The 26,048-nt window shown below is 31.8% G+C and overlaps 5 protein-coding genes and 1 non-coding gene across 11 annotated transcripts in view; 3 read left to right on the forward strand and 3 right to left on the reverse strand.

The window, feature by feature from the left end:
• LOC126921199 (high-affinity choline transporter 1-like) overlaps window positions 1–1,188 on the reverse strand; it is a 24,767-nt gene extending 23,579 nt beyond the window's left edge. Inside the window, exon 1 of one of the 2 annotated variants that reach the window (XM_050732529.1) lies at window positions 816–1,188. The gene's annotated coding sequence lies outside the window, so the exon portion shown is untranslated. The remainder of the gene's footprint in view (window positions 1–815) is intronic. The other variant, XM_050732530.1, reaches the window with a different exon arrangement.
• LOC126921214 (caspase-1-like) lies at window positions 813–13,657 on the reverse strand. Its single transcript, XM_050732570.1, has 6 exons — window positions 12,984–13,657; window positions 12,393–12,699; window positions 11,475–11,653; window positions 10,966–11,086; window positions 6,140–10,632; window positions 813–1,469 (listed from the first exon to the last, which is right to left on the reverse strand). The coding sequence occupies exons 1-5, from the start codon at window positions 13,113–13,115 to the stop codon at window positions 10,400–10,402; spliced, it is 972 nt and encodes a 323-aa protein (XP_050588527.1). The 5' UTR covers window positions 13,116–13,657; the 3' UTR covers window positions 813–1,469; window positions 6,140–10,399.
• A 1,983-nt stretch (window positions 13,658–15,640) lies between these two features.
• LOC126921213 (WD repeat domain phosphoinositide-interacting protein 4-like) lies at window positions 15,641–18,946 on the forward strand. 2 transcript variants are annotated; one of them, XM_050732569.1, is made up of 8 exons: window positions 15,641–16,438; window positions 16,656–16,720; window positions 16,794–17,061; window positions 17,142–17,382; window positions 17,483–17,631; window positions 17,725–17,826; window positions 17,894–18,012; window positions 18,583–18,946. In XM_050732569.1, the coding sequence occupies exons 3-8, from the start codon at window positions 16,811–16,813 to the stop codon at window positions 18,690–18,692; spliced, it is 972 nt and encodes a 323-aa protein (XP_050588526.1). In that variant the 5' UTR covers window positions 15,641–16,438; window positions 16,656–16,720; window positions 16,794–16,810; the 3' UTR covers window positions 18,693–18,946. The 2 variants fall into 2 exon arrangements, with proteins under 2 accessions (XP_050588526.1, XP_050588525.1); XM_050732568.1 differs by lacking the exon at window positions 16,656–16,720 and having other exon boundaries at window positions 15,647–16,438.
• A 744-nt stretch (window positions 18,947–19,690) lies between these two features.
• On the forward strand, window positions 19,691–19,797 carry LOC126921584 (U6 spliceosomal RNA). The gene has a single exon (XR_007712464.1). It is a non-coding gene; the product is annotated as a U6 spliceosomal RNA (small nuclear RNA).
• A 380-nt stretch (window positions 19,798–20,177) lies between these two features.
• LOC126921211 (phosphatidylinositol glycan anchor biosynthesis class U protein) lies at window positions 20,178–22,238 on the forward strand. The gene is made up of 4 exons (XM_050732566.1): window positions 20,178–20,539; window positions 20,728–20,930; window positions 21,004–21,706; window positions 21,787–22,238. The coding sequence occupies exons 1-4, from the start codon at window positions 20,410–20,412 to the stop codon at window positions 22,038–22,040; spliced, it is 1,290 nt and encodes a 429-aa protein (XP_050588523.1). The 5' UTR covers window positions 20,178–20,409; the 3' UTR covers window positions 22,041–22,238.
• On the reverse strand, window positions 21,756–25,400 carry LOC126921203 (putative helicase mov-10-B.1). 4 transcript variants are annotated; one of them, XM_050732535.1, is made up of 10 exons: window positions 25,169–25,392; window positions 24,641–25,072; window positions 24,403–24,567; window positions 24,164–24,320; window positions 23,943–24,079; window positions 23,757–23,879; window positions 23,478–23,686; window positions 23,127–23,403; window positions 22,727–23,021; window positions 21,756–22,633 (listed from the first exon to the last, which is right to left on the reverse strand). In XM_050732535.1, the coding sequence occupies exons 1-10, from the start codon at window positions 25,216–25,218 to the stop codon at window positions 22,484–22,486; spliced, it is 1,995 nt and encodes a 664-aa protein (XP_050588492.1). In that variant the 5' UTR covers window positions 25,219–25,392; the 3' UTR covers window positions 21,756–22,483. The 4 variants fall into 4 exon arrangements, with proteins under 4 accessions (XP_050588492.1, XP_050588493.1, XP_050588494.1 ...); XM_050732536.1 differs by having other exon boundaries at window positions 24,641–24,779; window positions 25,169–25,390; XM_050732537.1 differs by lacking the exon at window positions 21,756–22,633 and having other exon boundaries at window positions 22,845–23,053; window positions 25,169–25,400.
• Between the last annotated feature and the right edge of the window lie 648 nt (window positions 25,401–26,048).

Raw genomic sequence — 26,048 nt, forward strand, 5'->3', positions numbered from 1 at the left:
TTCCCAAAGAAAACTGTTTAACCGTTCAACCAACACCGATGGAAGTGTCAAACGGAAAGTCAATCAAAGCAACGAATTTTTGCTCCAAGCTTACAGGATGATTAAATAATACTTAATAAATAGTTAGGTTTCATTCTTAGATCCAAATAAGCCAAATAGCTATTGTTTACTCTTAAAGAATTGTTCCTGAGTTACCCTGTACATCTATCTATTCTGATCCATTCAAAACACGTTTACTACCGCACTTAATCTTTGAATCACATATACTTTCACATTTTCTCTTTTACGAAAACCAATAGTCTCAAAACTCTTCTACTAAATATTTAATCAAGAAATGAAAAGAAAGAAAACTTATTCTAAAAGCTTGTAGATCTTTAGATCTTTCTTCTTTCCAAAAACCAAACACGTAGGTAAAGGACATGCCTATCAATTTTTCTGTTGAAAAGAGAAAGAAAGAATAGATCAAAGATTACGTTTTTCTTCCCTGAAGCAGCTTATAAGAAATCGAAGATACAACAAATAAATAATGTTCGACAAGAAGCATAAAAGAAAAAATGATTTAGAAATTACGTTTCCTTTTCCTGAGACAAACCTCAAGGAAAGAAGTCTGCATTTTCTTCCCACAGGCAATTCTTAAGAACCAGCAAAATACATTAAACGAATAACAAATTCGAATTTCCCCAGCTTCGACAGAGGAAAAAGATACACGAAAAATCAGTTTTTCTCCCCAGGAAAACAAACGCGAATGAAGCAAAGCGAAGGAAAAACGTGGCTGGTTTCTCGAACGAAAGGAGGAAGATGTTATGGCGACTTACCCCGGAACACGCCTCTCACGTGAGAATCCCCATACTGCTGACTCCGCTTCGATTTCCAGCTGGATACTAGGAATCGGATCTCCTTGGACGGAGATCGACGTTGTGTCTCGTTTTTTCGTTTACGTGAAACGACGACCAAAAAGGTTGCCGGTTCAGAAAGGGGTCGACGAACAGAGAAAACGTAGACGCGTGGAAAGCACACAGGCGCGACGCGGGGGTAGACGTGGAGAAGGGACGAAGACGTGAAGACGCGTGACGGATGGGTCGGTGGAAGATTGGCTGGTGGTCGCGACACGCGGACGCTTTTAACGAGGATCGTGCGCGAGAAGAGCGTACGCGAACACAACGACGGCGACAGGAGGGAGCCAAGCGTACGACTGAATCTAGTACTCCGGACTCGCAGCATCCCGTACGGCTGATAGGCCGTGCGCGCTGGACCGCCACCTTGCCAGGGAGTCGTGCCGCAGACGGAGAGGGAGAAGGATGGAAGCTGTTGCCACGCAAGGGGGCGAGGGATGGTGTCTACGAAGGAGGGGAATGACATTTACCTCGCTCCCTCTCTGTTTGTCCATCTTCCTCTGTTTAATTTGGCCTCCGTCTTTCTCGCTTGTAATTCTCTCTCTCTCTCTTTCTATTCTCCGTAGAAAGCAGGATCTGAAAAGAGAAAGAAAAATACTACGAAGGATGAAAAGAGGAGCGAAAGGGGAAATACAGGGGTGGTATGAAAGGGAGAAAGAGAAAGGTATGTTGAAAGGTACGTGGGAGTGCGAGGGAAAAAGAAAATGTTAAAAGGGGTACAGGGAGAGTAAAACGAGGATAGAAGGGTGAAACGAGGGAAAGAGACGCAGATAAAGTTTGCCGGGAGGAGGAGAGGAAAAAGCGAGATGGAACAGGGAAAAAGAGAAAGATAGATATCGTAGAGGGGAGAAAGATGACTGAAATTGGAGAGGAGAAGAGGCGGAAAGAAAGAAACACGGATACTCTCTAAAGGAGGGAGAGGGATGAAATTAAAAACGGAAAGAGATGGGAGCTCCTGAGTGGCGTAGGAGGAATGGACGAGAGATGAAGATAGGGATTGTCGAAGGGCAGGGACGATCCGTGGAAGCGAAACAGACTGTTGAAGGGGGACGATGGAGCAGAACATGGAGAAGAGATAAAGATGAAGTAGATCTGAAAAGAGAAGCGAAACTGAAAAAACAAACATAGAAGTTATCGAAAGGCAATAAACGCGAGAGAGACGCAAAAAGGTGAACTAAAGGAGAAAACGGTAGGAAATGGAAATGTAGGAAATCCACGGGGTGAAAGTGGGTTGAGGGTAGATAAGCTTATGATCCGGGGGATACAACACGGAGAAGCGGGGGGAAGACCGGAGCACGAGAAGGAATTCAAATGCAAAGCAAGATGTTGATACAAAGTGTAAGAGCTTGTAAAATAGAATTTCCTGCTAAAACGATGATGGAAAGCTTCGAGCTATATGATTTAGTTGTTTGTAAACATTCAACGGAAAGGAGGGGATAAAATGAATCCGGCAAACAGGGACAAATAGTTGGAGGAAAGAAACGGAAGAAATGAAAAAAATGATCTGAAAAACAAAAAAGTTTGAAGTGGTAGCAGGAGATGAAAACACATTAGACGATTTATTACAGCGAATCAGCAGCAAAAATTGGAAGCAAGGATCAAGAAAATAAAGAGGACCGTTTGTCATCCTAAAGAAAAAATGAATTTAAAAAAAAATGTGTGTTAAAAAAGGGATATAAAAAGAAAAAGATATATAAGAAAAACAGCGCCCATAGAGGAGATACAAGATAGAAAATTGGAGATGATAAAGCATCGTTTACAGCAGCGAAAGAGGAAAGAGAGGTGGAAGAAGGAAAGAGAAGAAAGGGGCCGAGAAGAATTGCGAATTAAGAGGAAACGTGACAAAGTTGCTGTTACGACAGGAATAGAAAGATATCGGGGGCAAAACGCAAAGGAACGCGACACGGGAGATAGAAAAGTGACAGAAAACCTATGACGAGGTAGACGGCCGGGAGAAACGCGAAAGAGAATGGCAGCTAGGTAAAGGAAGGATAAGCGAAAAGTATAGACAGTGATGCTGATGGAAACGGACCGACCGCGACATACAAGTAGAAAAAGGTTGCAACTTGAAATGGAAATGGCAGCGCAAGTATCGCGAGTTGAAGAAACAATGTTACCTCAAATAATACGGGCTAATTTAGTATTAGAAATTGAAAATTCAACATTCCTTCCAAAGTTGATAATTTAGGCCAATTGAAAACTAATTACAGCGATAAAATTAGAATAGAATTTTTGAAGTAATTAGTAATTTTTATGATGCAAGAAAGTACGTACTAATACCACACAGATGAAACAGTTTAAAAAGAATACTCTTTTCGATATAAAAATTAGCAAATTATCAATTCTTAAAAATTCCTCAAAAATTTTAAAAGTTCCTTCGATTTCTACCTTCTCCATAAATTCTGAAAAAAAAAGTAAAAGACGAAATTTTCCTACAAGTTTTATGATTATTAAATTCCTTAACAGCGATTTAAAAATTCTCGAGGATCTTAAAAACGCATATAAATTGTATAAGATTTCTAAATAATCTCTAATACCTATCACGAACACTTCCAGTAAATAAAACACAGGATAGAAAAGTATAGCCAAAGCAGAACAGCATAGAACGGATGAAAGAACGAAGAACCGAAAAGTGGATGAAACATTAGATACCTGCAGCCGCAAAAAAAACGCGCATATATCCATACACGTGTGCACGTATAGGTACCAAGAGGAGGATGGGAGAGCAAACGCGGAGGAACGCGACACAAAGGGAGAGATCAAGGGAAACAGCGGCAGTACTGAAAACTGCGTTCAAACAGCGAGAAGCGACGAAGGTGAAAACGAGACGAGGATCTAAAAACGACGAAGCATGTTGTGTGCTGAATGAACGGACGAGAGAAACTCTGTGTGACAGAGACAACGTACATATATATGATTCTCAAAACGAGGACAGAAATATCGCATATACCGGTGTATGCAGAAACAGGAAGAGGCTACGAAACGTCGACTAGAAACGATAGTCGAAGAGCTCCAGGCGAGGATAGAGGCTAGCTAACGCGATGAACAAAGAGGAATAAAGATGAGAAGAGAGGGTTGGAAAATAGCAAAGAGTAAAAGGGATAGAATGAGGGATAAAAGTAGGAAAATGGGGGAGGAAAGAGAAGGTACGCGGAAACAGAGACACTAGGCTAGGGGCTCACAAAGAGGGTAGCGAAAAAAAGGGATAAAGCATGGAGGAAGATAAAAGGAAGGTCGAGGGAGGTTACGATACAAATAGAGAAGGGTCGTACGTTGCGGGAAGAACGCGTGTATAGTCGGTAGAAGCGATACAGTGAGCTCGTAAAATCGGTCAGGCGTTATACAGCCATTATTAGTTGAAATGTCCTACCTTCCATTGTGAAATATCGGATTAGTAACGTAGCAATTAATTCAGATAAAAGTGTCAAGGATTTAGTGTCAGTAATTTACTGTAATACTTACGAAAGTATTCGTACATTTGAAGCAACATTCAAAGCAATTGATTAGAAATCAGAAACAATATCTATATATGAATTCATTGAAAAAAATTGCTTTGGAAAAGAATTTGATCATGATGCCAACGTGGCCCCACCCGTTTCTGGCAGCAATCAGATCATGTCGGGGCGTTATCAGCAGTCAACACGTCAATTTATAATCTCACTGTATATCTTGCACCAACTATACGTGCGTCGATGAATACACGGTAAGATGAAAGCGGCTGTATAGTCCTGTCTAGAAGTAAAACTTACTTGTTGGAAGGGTAGAACCGAATTTCAGGCTGAAGTCTGAAGGACAGAATAAACAGATACGGGAATAAAGGAAGATAAAAGGAGGAAGTTCTATATTGAATAGAAACGAGATGAGAATCGATGAACTGGGCTCATTCTCCTTTCTGCGCTTTATTACGTGTGACAGAGCTGAAGATCGTTTAATAATTATAAAGCAAAGGGGTGACACTTTTATTCACGTTTCATTCACAGCACGGAAATGAAAACATTGCGCGTGACTATTGCGATAAGCAGCTCTGAGAGATTTCGATATTTATGATTAAAACATTTCATACATTTTTAATCAAAATATTTTTCTTTAACAAACGTTTAAATGAAGAGAAAGGATAAGATGCAAAGGATATAAAATTTTAGTCATCGTGTGGACATGGTCGAAACACAGATATAATATAACCAGTCAGGAGAAGAAGGAAGATCCATAAACATGTGAAAAAGGGACGAAAAATAAGGAAAGGATTCTAGGAGAGAGGAAAGAAAGAAACTTGACAACGAAGAGCAGCGTTCCTGAAAAGGGGAATATGTACACGATTACTCTAACTCAGGAGGTGTAGTGATGAGAAGATCCTCTGGTAGGCCGAAGAAATCCAGACTCGCACGCGAACTTCCTACGAGTGAGAAGAGAGAAATTAAGCGGTATGTTAGTGAAGAGAAGTAAACGGACGAAAAGTAGAAGAAAATCGTGCGGGACGAGAGTCAGATAAACGAGATTAAAAGCGTAAGAAAAGATGCGCGTATATAACTCAGGCCTCATTGAGGGTCGAACAAAACAAAATTGAAGAAAGATTGAAGAAGAAAAATAGAAAAATAGACACGGTACTAGAGAAACCGGAGCAATAGGTAAAATAGTTTTAAATGATACATAGATAATAAAATAGATCAAATTTTTCAAGTTTCCTTGAACTGTAGATTCTCAGTGTAGATACTTAAGATAAAAGTACGAGAAAATTTGTCTCGCAAGAAAATTTATAATTACTAAATTTTCTAACCACAATTTCAAAAATCTCGAAGATCCTAGAAATACATAAATCTTTTCAGATCCCTAAATAATCCCTAATAAACGCCGCGAATTCCTTCTCAGACAGACAATAAAACGGAGAGTAGAAAGAATGCAAACGAACGAGAAGGACGAAGAAAATCGTGCGGGGTGAAAGTTAGAGGAATGAGATTAAAGAGGTAGAAAGAGACGCGTGAATGTACCTCAGACTGTATGGAGACTGGAACAAAACGAAAGGAGAAAAGATTGAAAAGGAAAAATAGGGAAATAGAGGCACGGTGCTAGAGGAACCGGAGCAATAGCAAGGAAAAGGAAGTGGAAAAGCGAGCAGAGATGAAAGAGGACAGGATAGGCCAGCGAGATTTTTACGCTAGACAGGCTGAGAGAGAAAGGCGTGTAAGGAAAGAGACGAATCCACGTGCGGGGGCAGTATTGATCTGTTCGCGCAAACTCCTGACTCTTACGTTTGCTCCACGGCCAGAATCGTGTCTCCCCTCTTCCTCTTTCGCTCCATTCCGCCCCTGGTCCCAACACACGAATGCCTGTCGACGCCGAAACTGCTCCACTGGCATCGACTATGACCCTGGTCATCGTCCTCCGGAGGTTGCCTAGTCCGGAACTTACTATAAACGTACATATCATTGAATGACGCGATCCATGAGTGATCTACGTCAAAGGAAGTCGTTAGTTGAATTATTTTTCACGATCCAGTCAAGCGGAGGCAAAAATGTTCGGAGGGTTGTAGACTACTGTTCGACCTTCTGTTGGTAATTGCGCTGATTGCTCCGTCCAGAGAGTTGGGAATTACTAGCTTTTTTCTCTTTTTTTTTTTTTTTTAGTCGGTGTTGAATGGAAATTGGTTCGAAGATAAAACAGTTGATGTTTGGATTAGATGTGATATTTTGTGTAGGAAGATTGGATTAAATTAGACATATCCAAACGATTTATATTTGTATAGTCGTTCAAATTTGGAAGATGAAATGATCAAATGATGAAAAAATTACTCTGAATAATTACTCTGTATACCACTGTTATTATTATTATCATATCGCTATTGTTATAGAATTTTTACAGATAGATAGAAGTGAAACTTTTCTGGCGAAAAAATAAAGAGATGATTTGCTGTTGAAATGGTAAAAATGAATAATGTTCCTTGTTCATCATTATCAGCTATTTATTATTAAGGAATTAATATTAGATTATTAGGTATTATCGTGGCATTATTATTACAGTATCGTGTGAAACGTAACATCGTTTCTAAATGAAAACTGAGCTTTCAGTGTACAGCTTTCATTTATTAAAACAATCGGAACGAGAACGATATGTTTAAATAACGAAATCGTACCTTAGTTAATCACTGTTAATTCATGCGATAACGATTTTTCGGACACTGAACAACGCTCGGGTGATTTATGGATCGGACACGTTGATAATATCGTGATGCAGTTTATTAGCCGCTGAACGCAGGAGAAACGCAGAGCCACACTGGGGATAAGTCTGCGGGGATATGTTTGTCAAGCAGATCTGGAAACAGGCTACTGAATGCTTGATTTAATAGGACGTGTAAATTTCGTACAGAATATTCCATTTCCTTGCGTTCTAATCCATTACATTCATACCTGTACAGCTTATTATCGCTCTCCTTTATATTAGAAAAGATACAATTTTCTATGATATTTCAGTAGCATTTTCTATTTTTATTAATCCACAAGATTCGACTTTCTCAACAATTTCTTTTCCATCAATTTACATTACGAATTCTATTTTTTTAATATTGCGGTTATAAAAGAGAATTCCAAAATTTGTATACTTATTTGCTATTTCTTTTAGATTCTATGATTTTTTAACCTTACAAAGAAATTGGAGTATTTGTAGCATTACGATAAACAATTTGTTTTTCTTAAATCATAGAAATTCTTTTTATATTATTCTTTCTAACAATCGAATTCTTGCTACACGTCGAAACACGTGTGAAGCACGAAAGTAACGACGCGACACTCTAATTATAGCGATTACAGTGTTATCGAATTGAACCAATTTTCATCGCCTACGAGGGGAACGATTTAAATCATATTCGTTAGCAAAGATCATTTGCCTATTAGAAGAATTGCTAGAAATACGAGACACAGACTCTTAAATATATTCACTTCAGTTCCCCGAGTAAAGTCATCGCAAGCTTTTAGCGATTTTAAAACTCTAGTATTATAAAATAATAGCATAATTAGTCATCAATATCTCGTATTATTATTACATCTTCTTTAAAAAGGCTTGAAATGACCTTTTACTAGATTATCTTTGTATTACAATATACTGATCAAATTTGAGTATTAAACCGTGGAGCATCCTGTATATAAAATATCCAAAACATAATTTTCTTAATGCATGAAACATATCTATGCTTAACTTTGACATTTTTTGCTTGTGTTCATAAAAATATGAATTCGTATAAACATCCGCTGACCGAAAATGCTCTTTATCCCTGAAATAGAAAAAAATATGTTCAAACGTCATCGTCGTACAGTTTCCAGCAGAATTTCACCCCCAATGGGCAATCCGCAAAGCGGATTTTTTTCAGCGGCCAGTAATTGGTGGCACAGCGGTATCGCTTGTTTAAAGTTAACGAGCTTTTTTCATTTCGAAGAGCAGACAGCAGGTCGAATAGGAGAGCCAATTAAATACTGATGGGAGATCGAGCAGGAACAAGTGCTCGAGAAAAATCCGCGGAAAATGTTGCACCGAAGAGCGATGATCGAAAAGAAAGATAAAATGGAAGGAAGAGAAAGAAAAAAAGGCAGAGAGAATGGATCAGGAACGCGAAACTGTGGATCAAGAAGTAGTTGCACGATCAAGAAATTGAAGAGGAACGATGTATGATCTTCCGTTGAAGAACTGTAGAGGAAAAGAACCGAAGGTATGCTTTTCAATAAATAATTATTCTGTACGTATTTTAATAGAAATTAATTCTGATAAACTTTAAACTTTATAATATTGTATAAAAAATGCGTTTCTATTTCTAATTCATATCGAATTATTACATCCATTTCTCTTTTTTCCTAACACTATCTACATGGGAGAAAAAAACTCGTTTTAGTTTTGTAAGTATTATTTTTTCTTTCCTTAATACTTTTACCAATTAGTACATTAATCTTTAACACATTATCAATACCAGTCAAAATAACTGGTGCTTGTCAAAGTGTAAAAGGGTCCTACAATTTATTTACCGAACCTGAATTAAACAGTTTCCTCGTTTTGTACAACTTACCACACACTTTTAGAATTTTTCCTGCATATCATTCTATATGATGGTGTCAATTATCAGAAAAATTCTTGATCGATCTTGATGCTAAAAAAAATCGTATGTTCATACTACATTCATTGAATTAAATTGATCTTTCAAACCTTTTGGCTCTTTTCTAATCACTTTAAGCTTTAAGATGTATGAAATTCAAATTGCCCTTTTATTGTTTGCAAAATGAGTAATATATCAATTTTTCCACTATATGTATACAGTAACTCATGAAAGTATTTGAACAATGATTATAGAAAATTTTTGTAAATATATTCTATCTACAGCACAAAATTTTTCATACAACTGTAATACGACACGATTATCATGATTATGGTAATAAAATATGAAACCACTTTAGGAATACATACAAAAATTACAATATAAATAGTTACTTTAAATATGTCTATAATTATATATGATAAAGAAGCATGTGATACATACTGAACTACCATGAGATGTTCGGCAACTCTTAATGCTACTCGTATTTTTATGTTACCCTTTGAAAATATCAAATTTGTAACACGTCTCTGGCTATCGAGAAACTGAAATTCTAAGAAACATGTAATTCATTACTCCTTTAATATCGTACGATTTCAACTCAAAAGTAACCATTCTTTGCGATCGTGCTACAACCTCTGCCAACAAGGACCTTGTACCTTTTATTCTGACTAGACTATGATTCAATTTATAACTTCGTTATATCATAGCTCATACTATACTAGCTTCACAGAATTTTATCTATCCTTACATCTATCCTCTCATTTATAATAAGCTCGAGTCACGTAAAACGATGAATATCCTTAACATAAATTGGCAGATTACTAGAAGGAAATGAAGCAGTTAATAAAATTGTAAATCGCGAAAGAGGATTTATATTATCCTCGAACATTCACGTGGTAATCGCAATACAACAATTCAGGACTGAAATCTGTTCAAAATCAGTTAATCGCTCAAGGCCAACGTGATCAAACGCCGCATCCACTTTCGTAATATATAGAATATATGTTCACAGCGCACTCGTTGGAAACACAAAAGGCTGCAAATTAAACGCATACATCTATACATCCTCGTTCATAATTACTTATTAGGAAACTTGGTGGTTTCCTTAAAATTGTTAAGAAAGTCATCAATCAGAGAAAATTTGACAAGGCGAAAAATTTTGGGAACAATTACAAGAATTTTGAAGGAACATTCCTAGTAGCTAAGTTTAAAATAAAATTTTTAACAAGATTTAATAACTTTCTAACGGTTTGTCGGATTCACCTTGTTTTTTTGTAAGTATCCTAATAGTACATAAACGGGGGTATAAGTACTTCTTCCTTTCTTGAATTTTTACCACATTTTTTGTACATATTAATTGCAATAGCAATGAAAGACTGTTTTCACAACTTTTAAGAGATCATTCGTTAAAAAAAGATTGTTATTGTTCTATGACTTATTTTTTCGGAAAAAAATATAGATCTCTGGTCAATGTTGAGCTAAAGGTAGGCATTTGTTTTGTCTCATTTAGGATTGGATTATTGTGTGCAACTTTGAATTCGAAAGCGACCTTGCGCGATGTTATCGTTAACATTTTCAGTAGATCCATATTCCTCCAATGTTCGTTGATCACCTCGCATAGAGTCTGAATGTAGTAGCTACCTTCTAAACCACGAAACGAGTAGTGACCTGCGACCGAAATAAAACTCTTTAAAAGACTTTGACAAAATTAAAAAATATGAGACAATGCTTGCCTTGATTGGGGAACAATCTCCGACTTAACGATTGCAAATACCATTTACAGTACAAATTTCGTCTTAACATTTGAAAACGTAAGTATGGCATGAAAGTAAGAAGATCCAAATTTTATAGTCTTAAATAAAATATATATAATACTTGGATTAAATTACGTGCGATCTTCATCGTTTCGAAGAACTTTAAATGTCGAAAATTAAAGTTCGATGCGTTTGTATCGTTATATATGTGTAAACAATGACATTATTTTGTTTAAACTATATTTACCTTCTACAGAACTGTAGCCGTACAGGAAATCTGCATGAGTAGGAATTGTGTAATTGTTTTGGACCGAATCAGTTGTACTCTTTGCACGAATACCTTGCATGGCATTCTGTCCTTTACAAGCCTAGAAGAAGTAACAATTGTTAAATACTGTATTATTAATAACATATATATTTGTAATATATGGATATTTAAACGTAATATATTATACATATATCTTTACATTTATACTATATGTATATACTACGAATATACAAATATATGTATAATATACTAATAATAGATAGAGTAAAAAAACTGTTAAATCTTAAATGGCCGAATTTTTAAAGCTGATGCATAAGTTTGAAATATGTGACCCACAGATATCTCAAATTTAACATTATCGTCTTCTTAAAGGTAGAAGATTAAAAATTTAAATAAAAGAAAATGGAATCGTAATGTACTGATAGCGAAGAAGAAATAGTATCTGGAAGAAAAGTGAAGCGTTGCAAAAAATCGTAGGAGACACTGACCTGTATGAAAAATAGCTTTGGTTTACCAGTTAACGATGGACAATTATCTGCGGTGAATCTTTCCCAAATATCAGATAACCGATATTGATAATCCGTTGCGTATACATAATCACCACTAGTGCCATGGCTTAATATAAAAATACAGATACAGTCATAATCTTCGTAATTGTCCTCAGACACTACAAAACAATCAACATCAACGATCAATGCATAGTATATAATTTATAATTGGCCGCACACGACCAATAATAATATTATATCACCAAATATGGATAATTTTATTCCTCATGTGCGATCGATATCAGAGGACTGAGGCAGAATATTGACAAAAATTTTAATATTTTGCCACGTAAATATCAATACTGGTGAGTGATGTCAATACTAACAATAATACTAACAGTCGTGTGCTAAGATTTATTGAAATATATTTCAGTTCATTATAGAGTATGTAATTGGAATAAGTAGTTTCATTATTTAAAGTAATTTCTCCCAATAAATTCATATGTGAATATTGCTTCCGATTTCTCATCTTCTGCTTTAAATGTTGCTTGCGTTTTATATAGCGTTTCGAAGAACAAAAATCATTGGAACTAAGAACGCTCTTTTTCTAACTTGCATACTATTCAAAATATTACAAAAACTAAACAATAACTGAAATGTGCTCTAAACGCAGTATAACACAACATACATAATACGTTCCTTAAAAGCACCTTCCAACTTTGATAACTTTGATAAAATTGACTTTGATAATAATATTGTTAATACACTTTAATTTTTTTTTAATTTTTTTAACCACACACGATCAGTATTATTGACAATATTATTGAAAATAATAAGTGCATTGTCAAGATTACTGTCAATATCAGTGATAACGTGCGGACCTTTTGAAATCAAACAATGAACATACTGAAGACATACACTTTACAGCCTCATCCATGACGCTAATGTAGTCAAAATTCTCACAAGGTACCACTTCGAAACCCAGATTAGTGAAGGTGTGTTCTATCGCTTTCCGATCATTTACAGTTCCATCTCGCTTTTCCATTTCATTAAAGGTCTCATGATTGAATATCACGCATTTACCACGTCTTCTATTGTTCATCGGATAGATTTCTGCGTCTTTATGTATAGAGAAATTCTGTACGATTTCATTCCTGTACGATATACCATGTACTACTTTAGCGTCAATTAAATCTAAATTTTCCTTGGAGTCCATGGAGCAATTCTGAAAATAACGAATTACAAGAATCTTCCTATTTCCGGGTTTCCAAAAGAAAATCATCATTTTCTATGTCTTTCGCGTAATTACAGCCTTTAATCTCATCTCAGGTAAATATATAGTAAACAGCAACGTTATTTGACATCATATACAATTTTTATCTACTCATCGGTTAATTACAACGTAATCATCGTGAACAACAATCGGATATATAATTTGTTCCAAAGGCGAATGACAGTTTAAACAAAACGAAATAAAAGATGTTTGTAAAAAAGACGTGTCTCCCTTACTTCCTTTGTTGGATCCTGCGAGATCGGTTGATCTCGAGAAAAATGCGCTAGGCTTTTCATCTTCGTGATGTTCGAAATATAATTGATAGCGGCGCGACTCAAACTGATGAAACAAAATATAAGGACGAACATGATTTAAATGCGTGTACTGGATTTCGTGGTTCGTTTCTTACTGAGAAATCCTCACTTATCTTATCGTTATTAACGATAGAGTCGTTATCGAACGCTGACCATTCTCTGTACATATATATGTATATATATGAGTGACGCTGATATCGATATTTCCATAAAATGTCAAATATTCTTTCTAAGAACCAGTTTTACTCATATCAATCATATTCACTTCCGCTCAAAAGCCTTCTTATTCCATTGTTTTATAATATTTGAAGAAGTATTAATGTTTCTAATCTTACTACAAAAGTAAAAATTAATCTTGATACATGCTAAACTGTATACCTCTATGTAAAAGTTGTGTTTTTATTTCCAATTTGTACAGTGACTCACGAAAATATTTGGAAAGCAACATAGAACATATTGGTGAATAGAATTCTTCGATTGTAGAAAAGTTCAAAAAGTTCAAAGTTGTACAACTTTTCATCGGTGTCGTAATGAAATACAATCATGGTGATTATAACAATAAAATGTAAAATCATTCGAGGAATATAAAAGTTAATTTAAATATATAATTAATGATAAAAGAGGGTAACTACTTGATGCATCTGCTGCTGATGAAGGTGAGGCGTTAAGCTACCATGAAATGTTCGGCAACTCTTACTATTACACATATTTCCATGGTATCCTTTGAAAATATCATGTTCGTAACACGTGTCTGGCTATTAAATGCGAAAGAAACTGAAATTCTGTTTAATAATACCTTAATATTTTAAAATTTCAACTAAAAAAATAGCCTTCCTTTACAATCGTGCTACAACCTCTACCGACGTGAAGCTCATCAGTATAAGTTTGATCATTTCCTTCTTTCCTTTAATTTCTTTCTTTTTCATTGAGCAAACATCTAAGGTATAAGTTTGTTCATATTTCTGGCATATATTAATTATAATAACAGTGGAAGACTATTTCGGTTATTTTTGAAGGACTATTCGTTAAAAACAAACTGTTATTGTTGTTAACATTATTATTTGTTACTACTCTTCGACTTATTTTTAGAAAAGAAATATAGATCTTGAGATAAAGCTAAGCTAAGCCATTTATAGATTTATCATAGTCTTGAATGTCGAGATTTATGTGTAATGTTGAATGGCTCATGGGCTGGTCTGGTACGTTGTTACCTCTTTGGGGTGAGACCTGATAATTGGCATCGTTTTCCAACCATTAATATTTACATTAATCAATTAACTTTTGGATAACGACGTCAAGCCAAAAACTACACTCTCTATAATCCAGTTTAGGTTTTGCTAAATTCTCTTCTTTCATTCATTTAAACTGGACTGCAGAAGCTACTTATTAATAAGTAAGCTATTAACACTCGTCGTGGGTCACCGTGAAATATTGCATAGTCATTGTGGGATAGCCAAATAAACGTATGCATTTTAGTTTTAACTAATTATAAGATAGATATATATATATACATATACATAAATTCATTATGCGTACTTTTCGTCCAAAGTTATGCTATATAATTTGGATTTTTCTTACTTCTTCTTATTTAGTAAATAAGACAATTGATTTATCAAAGTATCTATATCTTTTTTTAATATAACGTAATGAAATAGTCCTTTTTGCAGTATTGTAAAAGCATACAATTCTGTTTCGTTATAAGATACGTTATTCTATTATTATGAAGTTTATAGAAAATTTTGGTTTTATAATTCAAACCATTACTATACCGAATCAATAACGTTGCATGAGATACGAAAATGGTAAGGGATCCAGGTGACCATCAAAACATGAGATACGAAAAAAAATATAAGTTTTGTCTACACTTCGTGTATGATAACTTATCTCATTAAAAAGTGAATAATCATCATGAAGTATATTAAAAAAGTGCATGTACGCTTTGAATGTACGATAATTAATTGATTTTATATGATTTTTTAAATAAATTATTTAATAAACAGTAGGAATGGAGAAGGAGAAAGAAATTAATATTAAATATGCCCGTTATAGATACTTGCATCAGAGAGAAATTTCCTCTCTGGTGAAGATAAGGCTTTTAACTGCTCTTAGTAACCAGACGACGTTGGTTAATTTAGACGCAGAGAGGCGCTTCAATCAAGAACTTAGTATTCCTTGTGTAACACCATCGTGTAAAAATGGGGCGTACCCGGTTATCTCTGTCTCTTTCTTTCTCTCCTTAATGCGATCGTGTGCTCGACTCACCGCATAGTAAGGGAATGGTAGGAAACAACGGTACCATAATAATGTATTTGTGTTACATATATTATTATTATGATTATATTATTATTATTTTGTATCTAATTAGTACCTAACAAATGTTATGTAATATAAATATTTTTTCATTATTGGAAATCTTCGTAAACTTTAAAATTATACTATAATTTTTCTTTTTTTTCTATATCCTAGCATTGAATCAAACAGAGCAAACTCTTAACTTCATAGGTTCTTGCATATGCTAGCATAGAACACCTTCAGTGTTTGGCCGCGTGGTGCAGCACATATCGTGAAACAACTAGAACAATGAGCACGAGTACTCTTATTTCCTCTTTGATATGATCGTTATTCAGTGCTCATTTCCACGATGGTATATGACTGTGCTCGTCTCTGATATCACTGCAGCCAATGTTATAAACATAAAACTGGGCGTAAATTTATAAATCATTTAGTACATTTTGTATTAAAGATTTTATTTATTCATAGAAATAGTGTCATTTTATTTTCTATCTTTGAAATAATTTTTCATTATTATTATTATTACTAGTTTTCTCAAATAATATGATAAAAATAATTATTATTCTATACAATATATTACAGTTGATACATGAAAAAGATATTACCAAATTTATTTCGAGTTTATATTTTTAATTTCTTAATTTATTAAATGTAACTCAATAATATATATACATATATATACGTACATACATGCATATGTATATATATATAAGAATTATTATGATTTTCATTAGTTATATACAAAAGATATTTGTTAAAAATAACTGTTGTACCACCCAAAGAAAACAATAAACCTGTTAAACCTGTTAAAAGATATTTGCTTACGCTATTCATAAAGTGAAAATCAGCCTTACAATGCTATCTTACATACCACATAAAGAATGAAATACTGTGCCAAACATTGTATCATAGTCACAGCTGATTGTGAAAGGAGAATGTAAACAAAAACACGTAGTATAGTTATTAGAAAAAAATTCATATATCGATAGAAGAAATACTCATTCATTAAATTTAATGTAACACCAGATAAAACCAAATGGCTGGAGAAAGGAATATTCTTAATTTACGATTTAATCAGGATCAAGGTAACTATTGTTTATAACGTTAATTATCTGAATCCTTAAGAATTACGGTGTGAATTTATTTCCAATAATTTAGAATCTAATATCCCTGTTACATTTTTTTAAAAGTAAAAAGTTACAAATATCTAACTTTGTTTAATGAAAAATAAATATACATAATGTTATAAGAGAATAAAGAATAAAATATAATATTAAAACAAATCTGGTTTATTTATAACAGTATTGTCACTATATATTCTCATGTGCCAATGTTCAATTTAGTTATTAAGATTTCAGATAATTAATGTGAATAACTTTTTATCATTTATTAAACTGGTTTTGTTGTTTGATATTTTGTTTCTAATTTGTATTCTTTTAGGATGTTTTACATGTTGCATGGAATCTGGTCTTAGAGTATACAATGTAGAACCATTAGTTGAAAAAGCACATTTAGAAAATGACATAATGGGAAGTATAGCTATTGCAGAGATGCTTTGGAGAACAAATATCATTGCCATAGTAGGTGGTGGTACAAAACCAAAGTTTGCGGAAAATACAGTACTTATTTATGACGATTTATCGAAAAAGTTTGTAATGGAAGTTACATTTACCAGTCCTATAAAAGCTATACGATTACGTAGGGACAAGTAAGTTCATTAATAAAATTGACTTTTATTTTTAATCAATATAAATGTTGCATTTACTTAAGAATAATTTTACAAAACAGAATGATAGTGGCACTTCAGCGAGAAATACATGTTTTCTCATTTCCTATGCCAACACGAAGATTGCTAACTTTAGAAACCAGAGATAATCCAAAAGGATTAGTTGAAGTTGCTACATTAGCTGCTGCACAAAAACAACTTCTTGCTTTTCCTGGTCATAAACAGGGTAGTGTACAATTGATTGACCTTGGTGCTACAGAAGCTGGAAGTTCTAGTGCTCCTGCAACTCTAGCAGCACACCAGGTACATGTGTATTTTATATACAGATTTAAATAAAGGTAATGTTTCTATATTACCATGTCTTCTCCTAGTATTTTTTTATATTTATAAACAATACTATTAGGGAGCACTGGCTTGTCTCGCAGTTAACAGTAGTGGAACAATGATAGCAACTGCTTCCACTCAAGGTACTTTAGTTAGAGTATGGGATAGTATACGTAGACACTTATTAGTGGAATTGAGAAGAGGTGCTGACCCTGCAACACTTTATTGGTAAATACGTCTACAGACAAATTAATTATAAAACAACATTTTACTTTTAAAGATTTTATTATAATGAATTGTAATGTATAATTTATATTTTAGCATTACATTTAGTAGAGATTCGGAATTTCTATGTGCTTCCAGTGATAAGGGAACTGTACATATATTTGCATTAAAAGACACACAATTAAATCGTAGATCGACGTACGTAAATATAGTTCAAACTTCCATAAATTTTAATGATTAAAGTTAATAATTGATTTATTTGCAGTTTCTCAAAAATGGGATTTTTGGGAAATTATGTTGAAAGTCAATGGGCATTGGCTACATTTACAGTACCACCAGAATGTGCTTGTGTATGTGCATTTGGTACAAGGAGTTCTGTTATAGGTATGTGTTGTATGAAAAGCGTATTGAATATAGTGACTTAGAATATTTATAAAACTATTTATTATATTATATAAGATGTCCCATAGCATTGGGGAACCACTTTGGCAGTGGATTCTTCATATGAAAGCAATAAAAGAGTTTATATAAACAAATGTCCTATTTAACCTTGTTTGTGAGTTATAGCGAATTTTATATTGGAATACTTCTATCGAAAGACAGAAATAGTTAAGCTAGTTTCACTTACCTATTTACAAATAGAACACAATATCTAACCAGCAATACCTGGAAAAATGGAGAGAGTCAAACAATCAATGATAAAATGTCTCCAATCTTATGTTCTGATGCAGCAAGGTCATTTTAAACACATATTGTGGAGCTTTGCAAATAGAGTTTGTTCAAGAAGAAACTTGCTATAATTTGAGTTTATATATATAGTAGGCCATATCAAATAAATATAAATCAAATAGGGCATATGTGTATGTGAATTCCTTTTATTGTATTCCTGTGTAGAATCCACGGCCAAAGCAGTTCTCTGATGCCTGTATAATATATAATTTTAATTGTTTCTAGCCATTTGTATGGACGGAACATTTCATAAATATGTTTTTACTGCCGACGGAAACTGTAACCGTGAAGCATTTGATGTCTTCCTAGATGTTTGTGATCATGATGACTTTTAACACAAACTTTATATTGTATTTATAAGATGCTATGTCTGTATTGAAGTTTCTAGTCATTTCAAATAAGAAACTTCTTGCAGCTGATGTCTGTACAGTAACATAATTATATTAATAATTATAAGAAGAGTACAAATCATTACATTTATTGATTTTTTAACATAATACACTAAACGTTCTTCAATCTATTTTATATACACCAACATCTTAGTGACATATGTCCAACTACATAATAAAAATTAATTTTGTACAATAAATGTCCTCTCTAATCTGTTTTTTTTATTCATATTATATTTCCTTAAATATTTGTGTCTTTTCTTATATTCCTTTTATTTGCACTTTCAGTTGCCACACGTTCTCGAATTTGTTCTGAAATTTTTATGTCATATAATATGAAAAAATAATTTTATTTAATAACTATAAATGTTATAGACATACTATATGGTTCTGGATTAATCATGGGGCTAATCATTGTAAGATAACAAAACGTTCCTATGAATCCTACTATTGTTCCTATAAATTTTACATATCGCCACCCTGTCAAGCGCTAAAATATGAAGCATATTATTAAAATTATCTTTTATATATTTACGAATTATAATTTTTACACAACACATAGAACATTTTATACAGAATGAAATTGGTAATGAGTACGATTTACAAATAAATTATACATTATTTTATGTGGTTTAAGATACAAAAGTTAACCTAAAATGGTTCTAGTGTTTTGATCCATTTTTAGTGGGATAATATATTATTTTTATAATATTATAATATCTTTCAAACCAAAGTATAAAGTCAATAAATTTAAAATTGTCGTAGGAAGATTTAATAAATAAATAAGTACCATTGTCTCCTTAACGTAATATGTATCTGAATTAAACTTTATGTTTCACGCTACATTAATACGCCACCAGATGGCTACCATGAGTATTCTCTTCTCGCTAGTAGTAGAAATATATATTCGTTCCTTTATATACGAGAAATTAAGATGTACTAATGTACTTGCTTCGGCAGTACATATACTAAAATTGGAACGATACAGAGAAGATTAGCATGGCCCCTGCGCAAGGATGACACGCAAAATCGTGAAGCGTTCCACATTTTTTGTTACACACAATTAAACATTATTTAAACCATCTGCAATATTTTGAAAACAAAACTTCTGCCGCAGGATGATTAAAATAAGAAAAATAGTAACATTACAATATAATAGAATAAAAGAAATAAGATTTTTTACAAATAGAATACAAACACCTTTTGTTTAGATTTTCAATTTATTTATTTATATTTTTAAATTGATGAAGATGCTTACCATGTACTACTAATGATTTTTTAAGTATATACTATATGTTAAAATATTTCAAATAAAAAGAAGATAGGTTTTATTATAAATTGATCTCTAGTATATTTACGGTTATTTTATTGAATTGTGACAAATAAATTGGATTCCTTAAGGAAAGATGAAACCACTCCAATAGTATGTTTTGATTATAACTCTCCTTAGCAGCAATCAAATGCAAAATAATACCGTGGTTATTGTTATTAAAGATTATATTTTTAAAAAGCCGTAAAGATAAACTCAATTACTTAAATAAACAAAGAAGGTATATAGTACATAATATATAGCATAGTGTATCTGTTCAGATACCGGTTGCATGCCACAAGTGGATTGTAAAACGCGCGCAAATACATAAATGATTTGTAGCTTAATTAAAAAATGAAGAAACAATGGTTATCAAATTTTATTTTAGCTGGTACTATTCGATTTTTATTGATGAATTCTGAGTACCAAAAAGTCATTAGCGATCGTGTGGAAATTTCTACTGCATTGAATTCTTGGAAGAGAGGTTAGGATAAATGTCATTTTGCTGCATTAAAATTTTACATAATAATAACCTAAATAAAATTCTCGTTATTGTTCTCTATTATACTATATATACGTGTATATATTTGTATCGTTAGTAGCATTATTACTATAATACTACAAACAATAATTATATTAACAATTGTTATGATTCCCCTGATTGATTTTTAGTAACTGAAGGAGTGTATTTGTATAACTATGGCATTGATCCTTATACAGGAGATTTGTTTCATGAAACACCTATCGGATTATATATTTTCAATTTTATACAACAATATTTATCACAATGGGTATTATTTTGCTTATTTGTGTCCATCGATTTGTTAACAGCAGTATTTCTTGGACTCACAGCAAAGCAATATACGACTGAATTGGTCAGTTAAATCTCACATATTTAAAATATTGCTGTAGTATAATTCAATTATAATGAAATAATTTAAATTTTAGGTTTCTAAACAAAAAGAAGAGGAAAAATTATGCAATGAAAATAAAGAAATTCATAATGACGCTTCTGTAGTACATACTGCAATGATGTATGTCTCAGCAGGATATTTATTTAATCCATACATAATACTTAATTGCGTTGGACATACAACAACAGTATTTACAAACTTGTTGTATTCCATAGCATTGGTTTCAATGACAAGATCTATATTTTGGAATTGCTTATCAATTTCTTTATTAACATTACAAGGACTTTATCCTGCTTCACTCATAGTGCCAACAATTATCTATATTGCTCGTTCTAATAGTACAAAACAAAGAATCAATATTGCGAACTATCTTATAGTATTTGCCAGCATGTTAACCATTCTACTTTTTATTTCCTATTACATTATGGGAAGTTGGTCATTTATTTCGAACACATTTGGCTTTATTTTAACAGTTCCTGATTTACGTCCAAATGTTGGACTTTATTGGTACTTTTTTACAGAAGTATTTGAGCACTTTAGATGGCTTTTCATTGCTTCTTTTCAAATAAATGTCAGTTTATTATATATAATACCATTAGCATTGAAGTTACGACATGATCCAATGCTATTAGCATTTTCTTATTTAGCAATTATTGCAATATTTAAGTCTTACCCTTGTATAGGAGATGTTGGATTTTATATATCTCTTTTACCATTATGGAAGCATTTATTCCAATGTAAGTTTTCATATTAACTAGTTGTTTATGTATTAAGTAGACAATATGATGTGTTATCAAAATTTTATATTCTTTTACAGATACACAACAGGGATTTATTGTAGCCTGTTTTATGCTATTCTGTACAGTTTTTGCACCTACTGTTTGGTATCAGTGGATATATTCCAGATCAGCTAATGCAAACTTTTATTTTGGAGTTACATTAGCATTTGCCATAGCACAAATTTTTTTACTAACAGATATCCTTTTCGCGAGTATGAAACATCAGTTTGCTGTACGTCACGGTATTAATAATGATGTTAGTGAAAATACTGCTAAACTTCTTTTAGAGTAAAGTTGTATCTTACAAAATTTAAGATTAAAATCATTAACTAAAGTTTGAAATTTAAAAGAAGTGGTTCTTAAATATTTACAAACTATTCGATTTCGGAAAAAAATTTAGTGTTTGTTAATCACAAGTCATAACAATACGTAATTTTATAAAGTCTCCAGGTAGTAGAATATTTTAAAATAAATTAATATTAAACGAAAATGCAAATTTTTATTTTTTATATGTATTTATCTATTTATTTATACCTAAGTTAGTATCTAACGAACTTATTTAAATATTAAAATCTTAATATGAATAAATACATAACAAATGCATAAATAATGAAAACATAAATACACAGAAAGTAGTTTCTGTAACATATTAATAGATTATTCATCTCATAAAAAAATAGTTTGTGTTCTACAAATTAATAATTCATTATTATATATCGAAAACGTCAGTAATTTTTAGATAAGATTTTCATTAATAGCAACATATGCATTATTTTTTTGACAGTATTTCCACAAAGTATTCCAATATTTGTCTTGACAAAGAATAGATGGATTTCCTACTATTATTAATAAATCTTTTGCTCTTGTTAAGGCAACATTAAACCTCTGAAAAAACAAATAAATATAATTATTAAGTCTTATTATTATATTTAGAATACCAAAAAAGATTTGCTGTTTAAATATTATGTAAAATTATACCTTTAGATTAGCTAAGAAACCGAGATGTTGTTTACCACGATGTTTAAAAGTTTGTGAACGTACTGTACTTAGGACTATAATTTCTTTTTCTTGTCCTTGAAATATCTCTACTGTCCCAACAGCTATGTTGTTTAATTTATGTAAGTTTAAACTTTTTTTAAACATAATTTTTTGTTGCTTGAATGGAGTTACAATTCCAATATCTTCTTCTTCAATTTTTCGATTATGAAATTTGGAACGCATTAATATTTTTATAATGTTTGTTACGGCCGTAATTTCTGTCTCGTTGTAAACACTAAAAAGATAATGTGTTCAATCTTCATTAAACTAGAAAATAATGTTTTTAAATTTCACTAATTTCGTAAGAACTTCGTTTTTAATATAGAAATGTTATAATTACCTTCCATTTGGTGTTCTTACTTCTTCACCTTTAAGTACAAGAAATAAGATAGGGAATGTTTTCCTTAATAATACTGTCCAATTTGAAATTATGCTGTGTTTATTTTCTTTTTTATCACATAACAAGTCCTTTTCATAAAATAAATTATTGGATGTATGTATAATAGCTTCTTGATTACGGTAATTATGAATTAACTTTGTTATATAACGCGAATTATATTTATTGTTTACTTTTTGATATGGTTCACATTCCATTAATCTTTCCAATAAAGACTTTCCTAGAAACATAATGTAACTCTATATCAGTTAATAAAATACATAAATTTAACTTTAATAATATGAAACTACATACCAAGCAAATGTTGAATTTTTGTACATCTAATTAGAGGACCAAGTTGATGGGGATCACCAGCAATAACAATTTGTGCATATAATGCTTCAGTATTATTTTTCGAATTCATGACCATAAGTGGAATTAATGATTCTAATTCTGTACTTTGACTGGCTTCATCAATAAATATATATGAAAAGTGATCATTTCGTAATTTAAGGCTCGCCAATCTGCAATTAACAAATTATAAATATCATTCTAAATGTAATTATTACTGAAAAAAATAAAAAGAAAACATACCTCATACATGTTACTAATGTTGTAATAACAATCTTCTTCAAAATAAAAATTTTTTTTGGTAAATAAAGGACCATATCATCAATAAAATTTGAATTTGGATAAATTTTCTCATCTACATTGTTACTACAAATGCGAAAAGAAATAAAACTAATAAAGTACCCAGCATTCATGAGAATAATAACTTACCAACATTTACTTGTTGCATACATCCGAAATACATCTTTATGAGGAAGTAAACATAATAATCTATTTGTAATTTCATCAGCTGCTGCATTTGAAGGTGTACATACTAAAATATTTTTTGACTTGCATTGTTTCCTAATCTATAAGATAACATAATCAAGATCTTAGAATGAAAAACATATTTTTTTCATATTATACTATAAATTAGAGTAGTAGATCTATACTTGATAAATGGTTTCAATTAGTGTTGTTGTTTTGCCAGTACCAGGAGGACCAAATAAAATGTATGGTGCAGGGTATGCCGAATAATTCAAAATATTATTCACTGCTATTTTCTGTTCTTTATTTTTTGCTATACTTTTATTAGCCCAATCCAAGTCACTGTATCATATAAGTATATATTAATTAGTAAGTATATGAAAAAATAACATATATATTAAGAATAATTACTAAAAATACTTACACTTCTGGTAAAGTATAAAGATTTGTATTTATTTTGGGATATACTGAGTTTACCAAATTATGCTCGAACATAATGTGTAAGACAGAATGACAACATCTTATTTTCCAGTTCATAGGAAGGAAATAAATATCAACTTCTTCTTCAAGAAGTTGAGATACAACAGATCTAAACATTTTGTAAGTAGCTATGATTTGTACTCTATTGTTTAATTCTTCCAAATTAATACAAACGTACTTACGATTTACGTATTGTTGCATATACTTTCTTCCCTATAATATCTGTTATGTTACAGGTATATTTAGACTTTAATCTTTTCACCTCAATTTTTAATGTATCACCAACAGTAATAAATGGATCATCTTCATCTAAAGTAGGCACTGTGATTTCAAATGAGTCAGAAACATATTTAAGCTTTTGATTTTCCAAATTATGTTTTGCAGCAATTAAACAAAGCTCATGCTCTTCTAAATATAATAAAATTTTGAACAATATTAAGTAATACTCAGGTTCTATTTTTTTTATATTTGGAAGATTGTTAATAAGTTTCATATAATCATTGTATAATTGAACATTTTGAGGTTTTGTTTTATTTAATACTGCATATAAATCAGCTGGAAATTGAATTTTTACTAACGGCACTCGTTTACATACTCCAAAACTGGTACAATGTCTAACACAGAAATAAATGTTTGGCCTTATTAATTTTGTACAATAAATAAAATTATTTGATATGGTTATTTGATTTGGTAATATAGAAGTTTCTTACGTGCTTTCTCCAACAATAGATCTTTTGTTTTTACTTTTTTCATTTGCCATATTTAGAAGATTATTTAAACAAATAATAAAATATCTTTTTGGTTAAGTAAAATAGCTTTTTAACGTACAAATATAATACACACGTAATTTCAAAGGCGGGTTTTCCTAGTTAGTAATAAATCTTAATAGATTATATTGTTTTATAGAAATGTACATTATCAAGAAAAAAATTTTTAGAAGTGATAAATATTATCGTTACATGATATCGTTTAAAGTAACATTTAATAATATTAAAACTATTAAGCAAAAGTGGTATTAAATGTATAAAATATAATTAATAATATATAAAAATTTATATATTATAATATATATATTATATATAAATATATATTATATATTTATATAAAATATAACTTATTTTATTAATTAATGTTAAATATATAAAATGTATAGTGCAGGGTATCCTGAATATAAAAGAATATAAAATAGGACAAAATATGTTGTATCATTTTACATTAGATTATTTTAACAATAAAATAGGGTTTTGCACATATTTGCGTTGGTATACTTCATTAAATGTTTATTTTTCATTTCCTCTTCATTTCACAATTACGTATATCTTTTATCAATCATCGTAACCATTCTCTATCGTTTAATTATTTAAATCTCAAAGAATAATCATGTCTTGATCACATTTTGAATTTCGCATATTTGAAGTATGTACAACATTTGCGCAGATTCATCACTAGTATGTGGAAATCTAGGATCTACTATGGAGCAGACATAGACAGATTTAGCAGCGATAGCTTTCATTCTTCTAAATTAATTTTATAAAAATCGGTGATATATCGGATATTCACGATTTTACAAAGATGACCAAATGCTAATGC

The sequence above is a fragment of the Bombus affinis genome, chromosome 10, assembly GCF_024516045.1.
Source record: "Bombus affinis isolate iyBomAffi1 chromosome 10, iyBomAffi1.2, whole genome shotgun sequence".
NCBI classification, from domain to species: Eukaryota; Metazoa; Arthropoda; class Insecta; order Hymenoptera; family Apidae; genus Bombus; species Bombus affinis.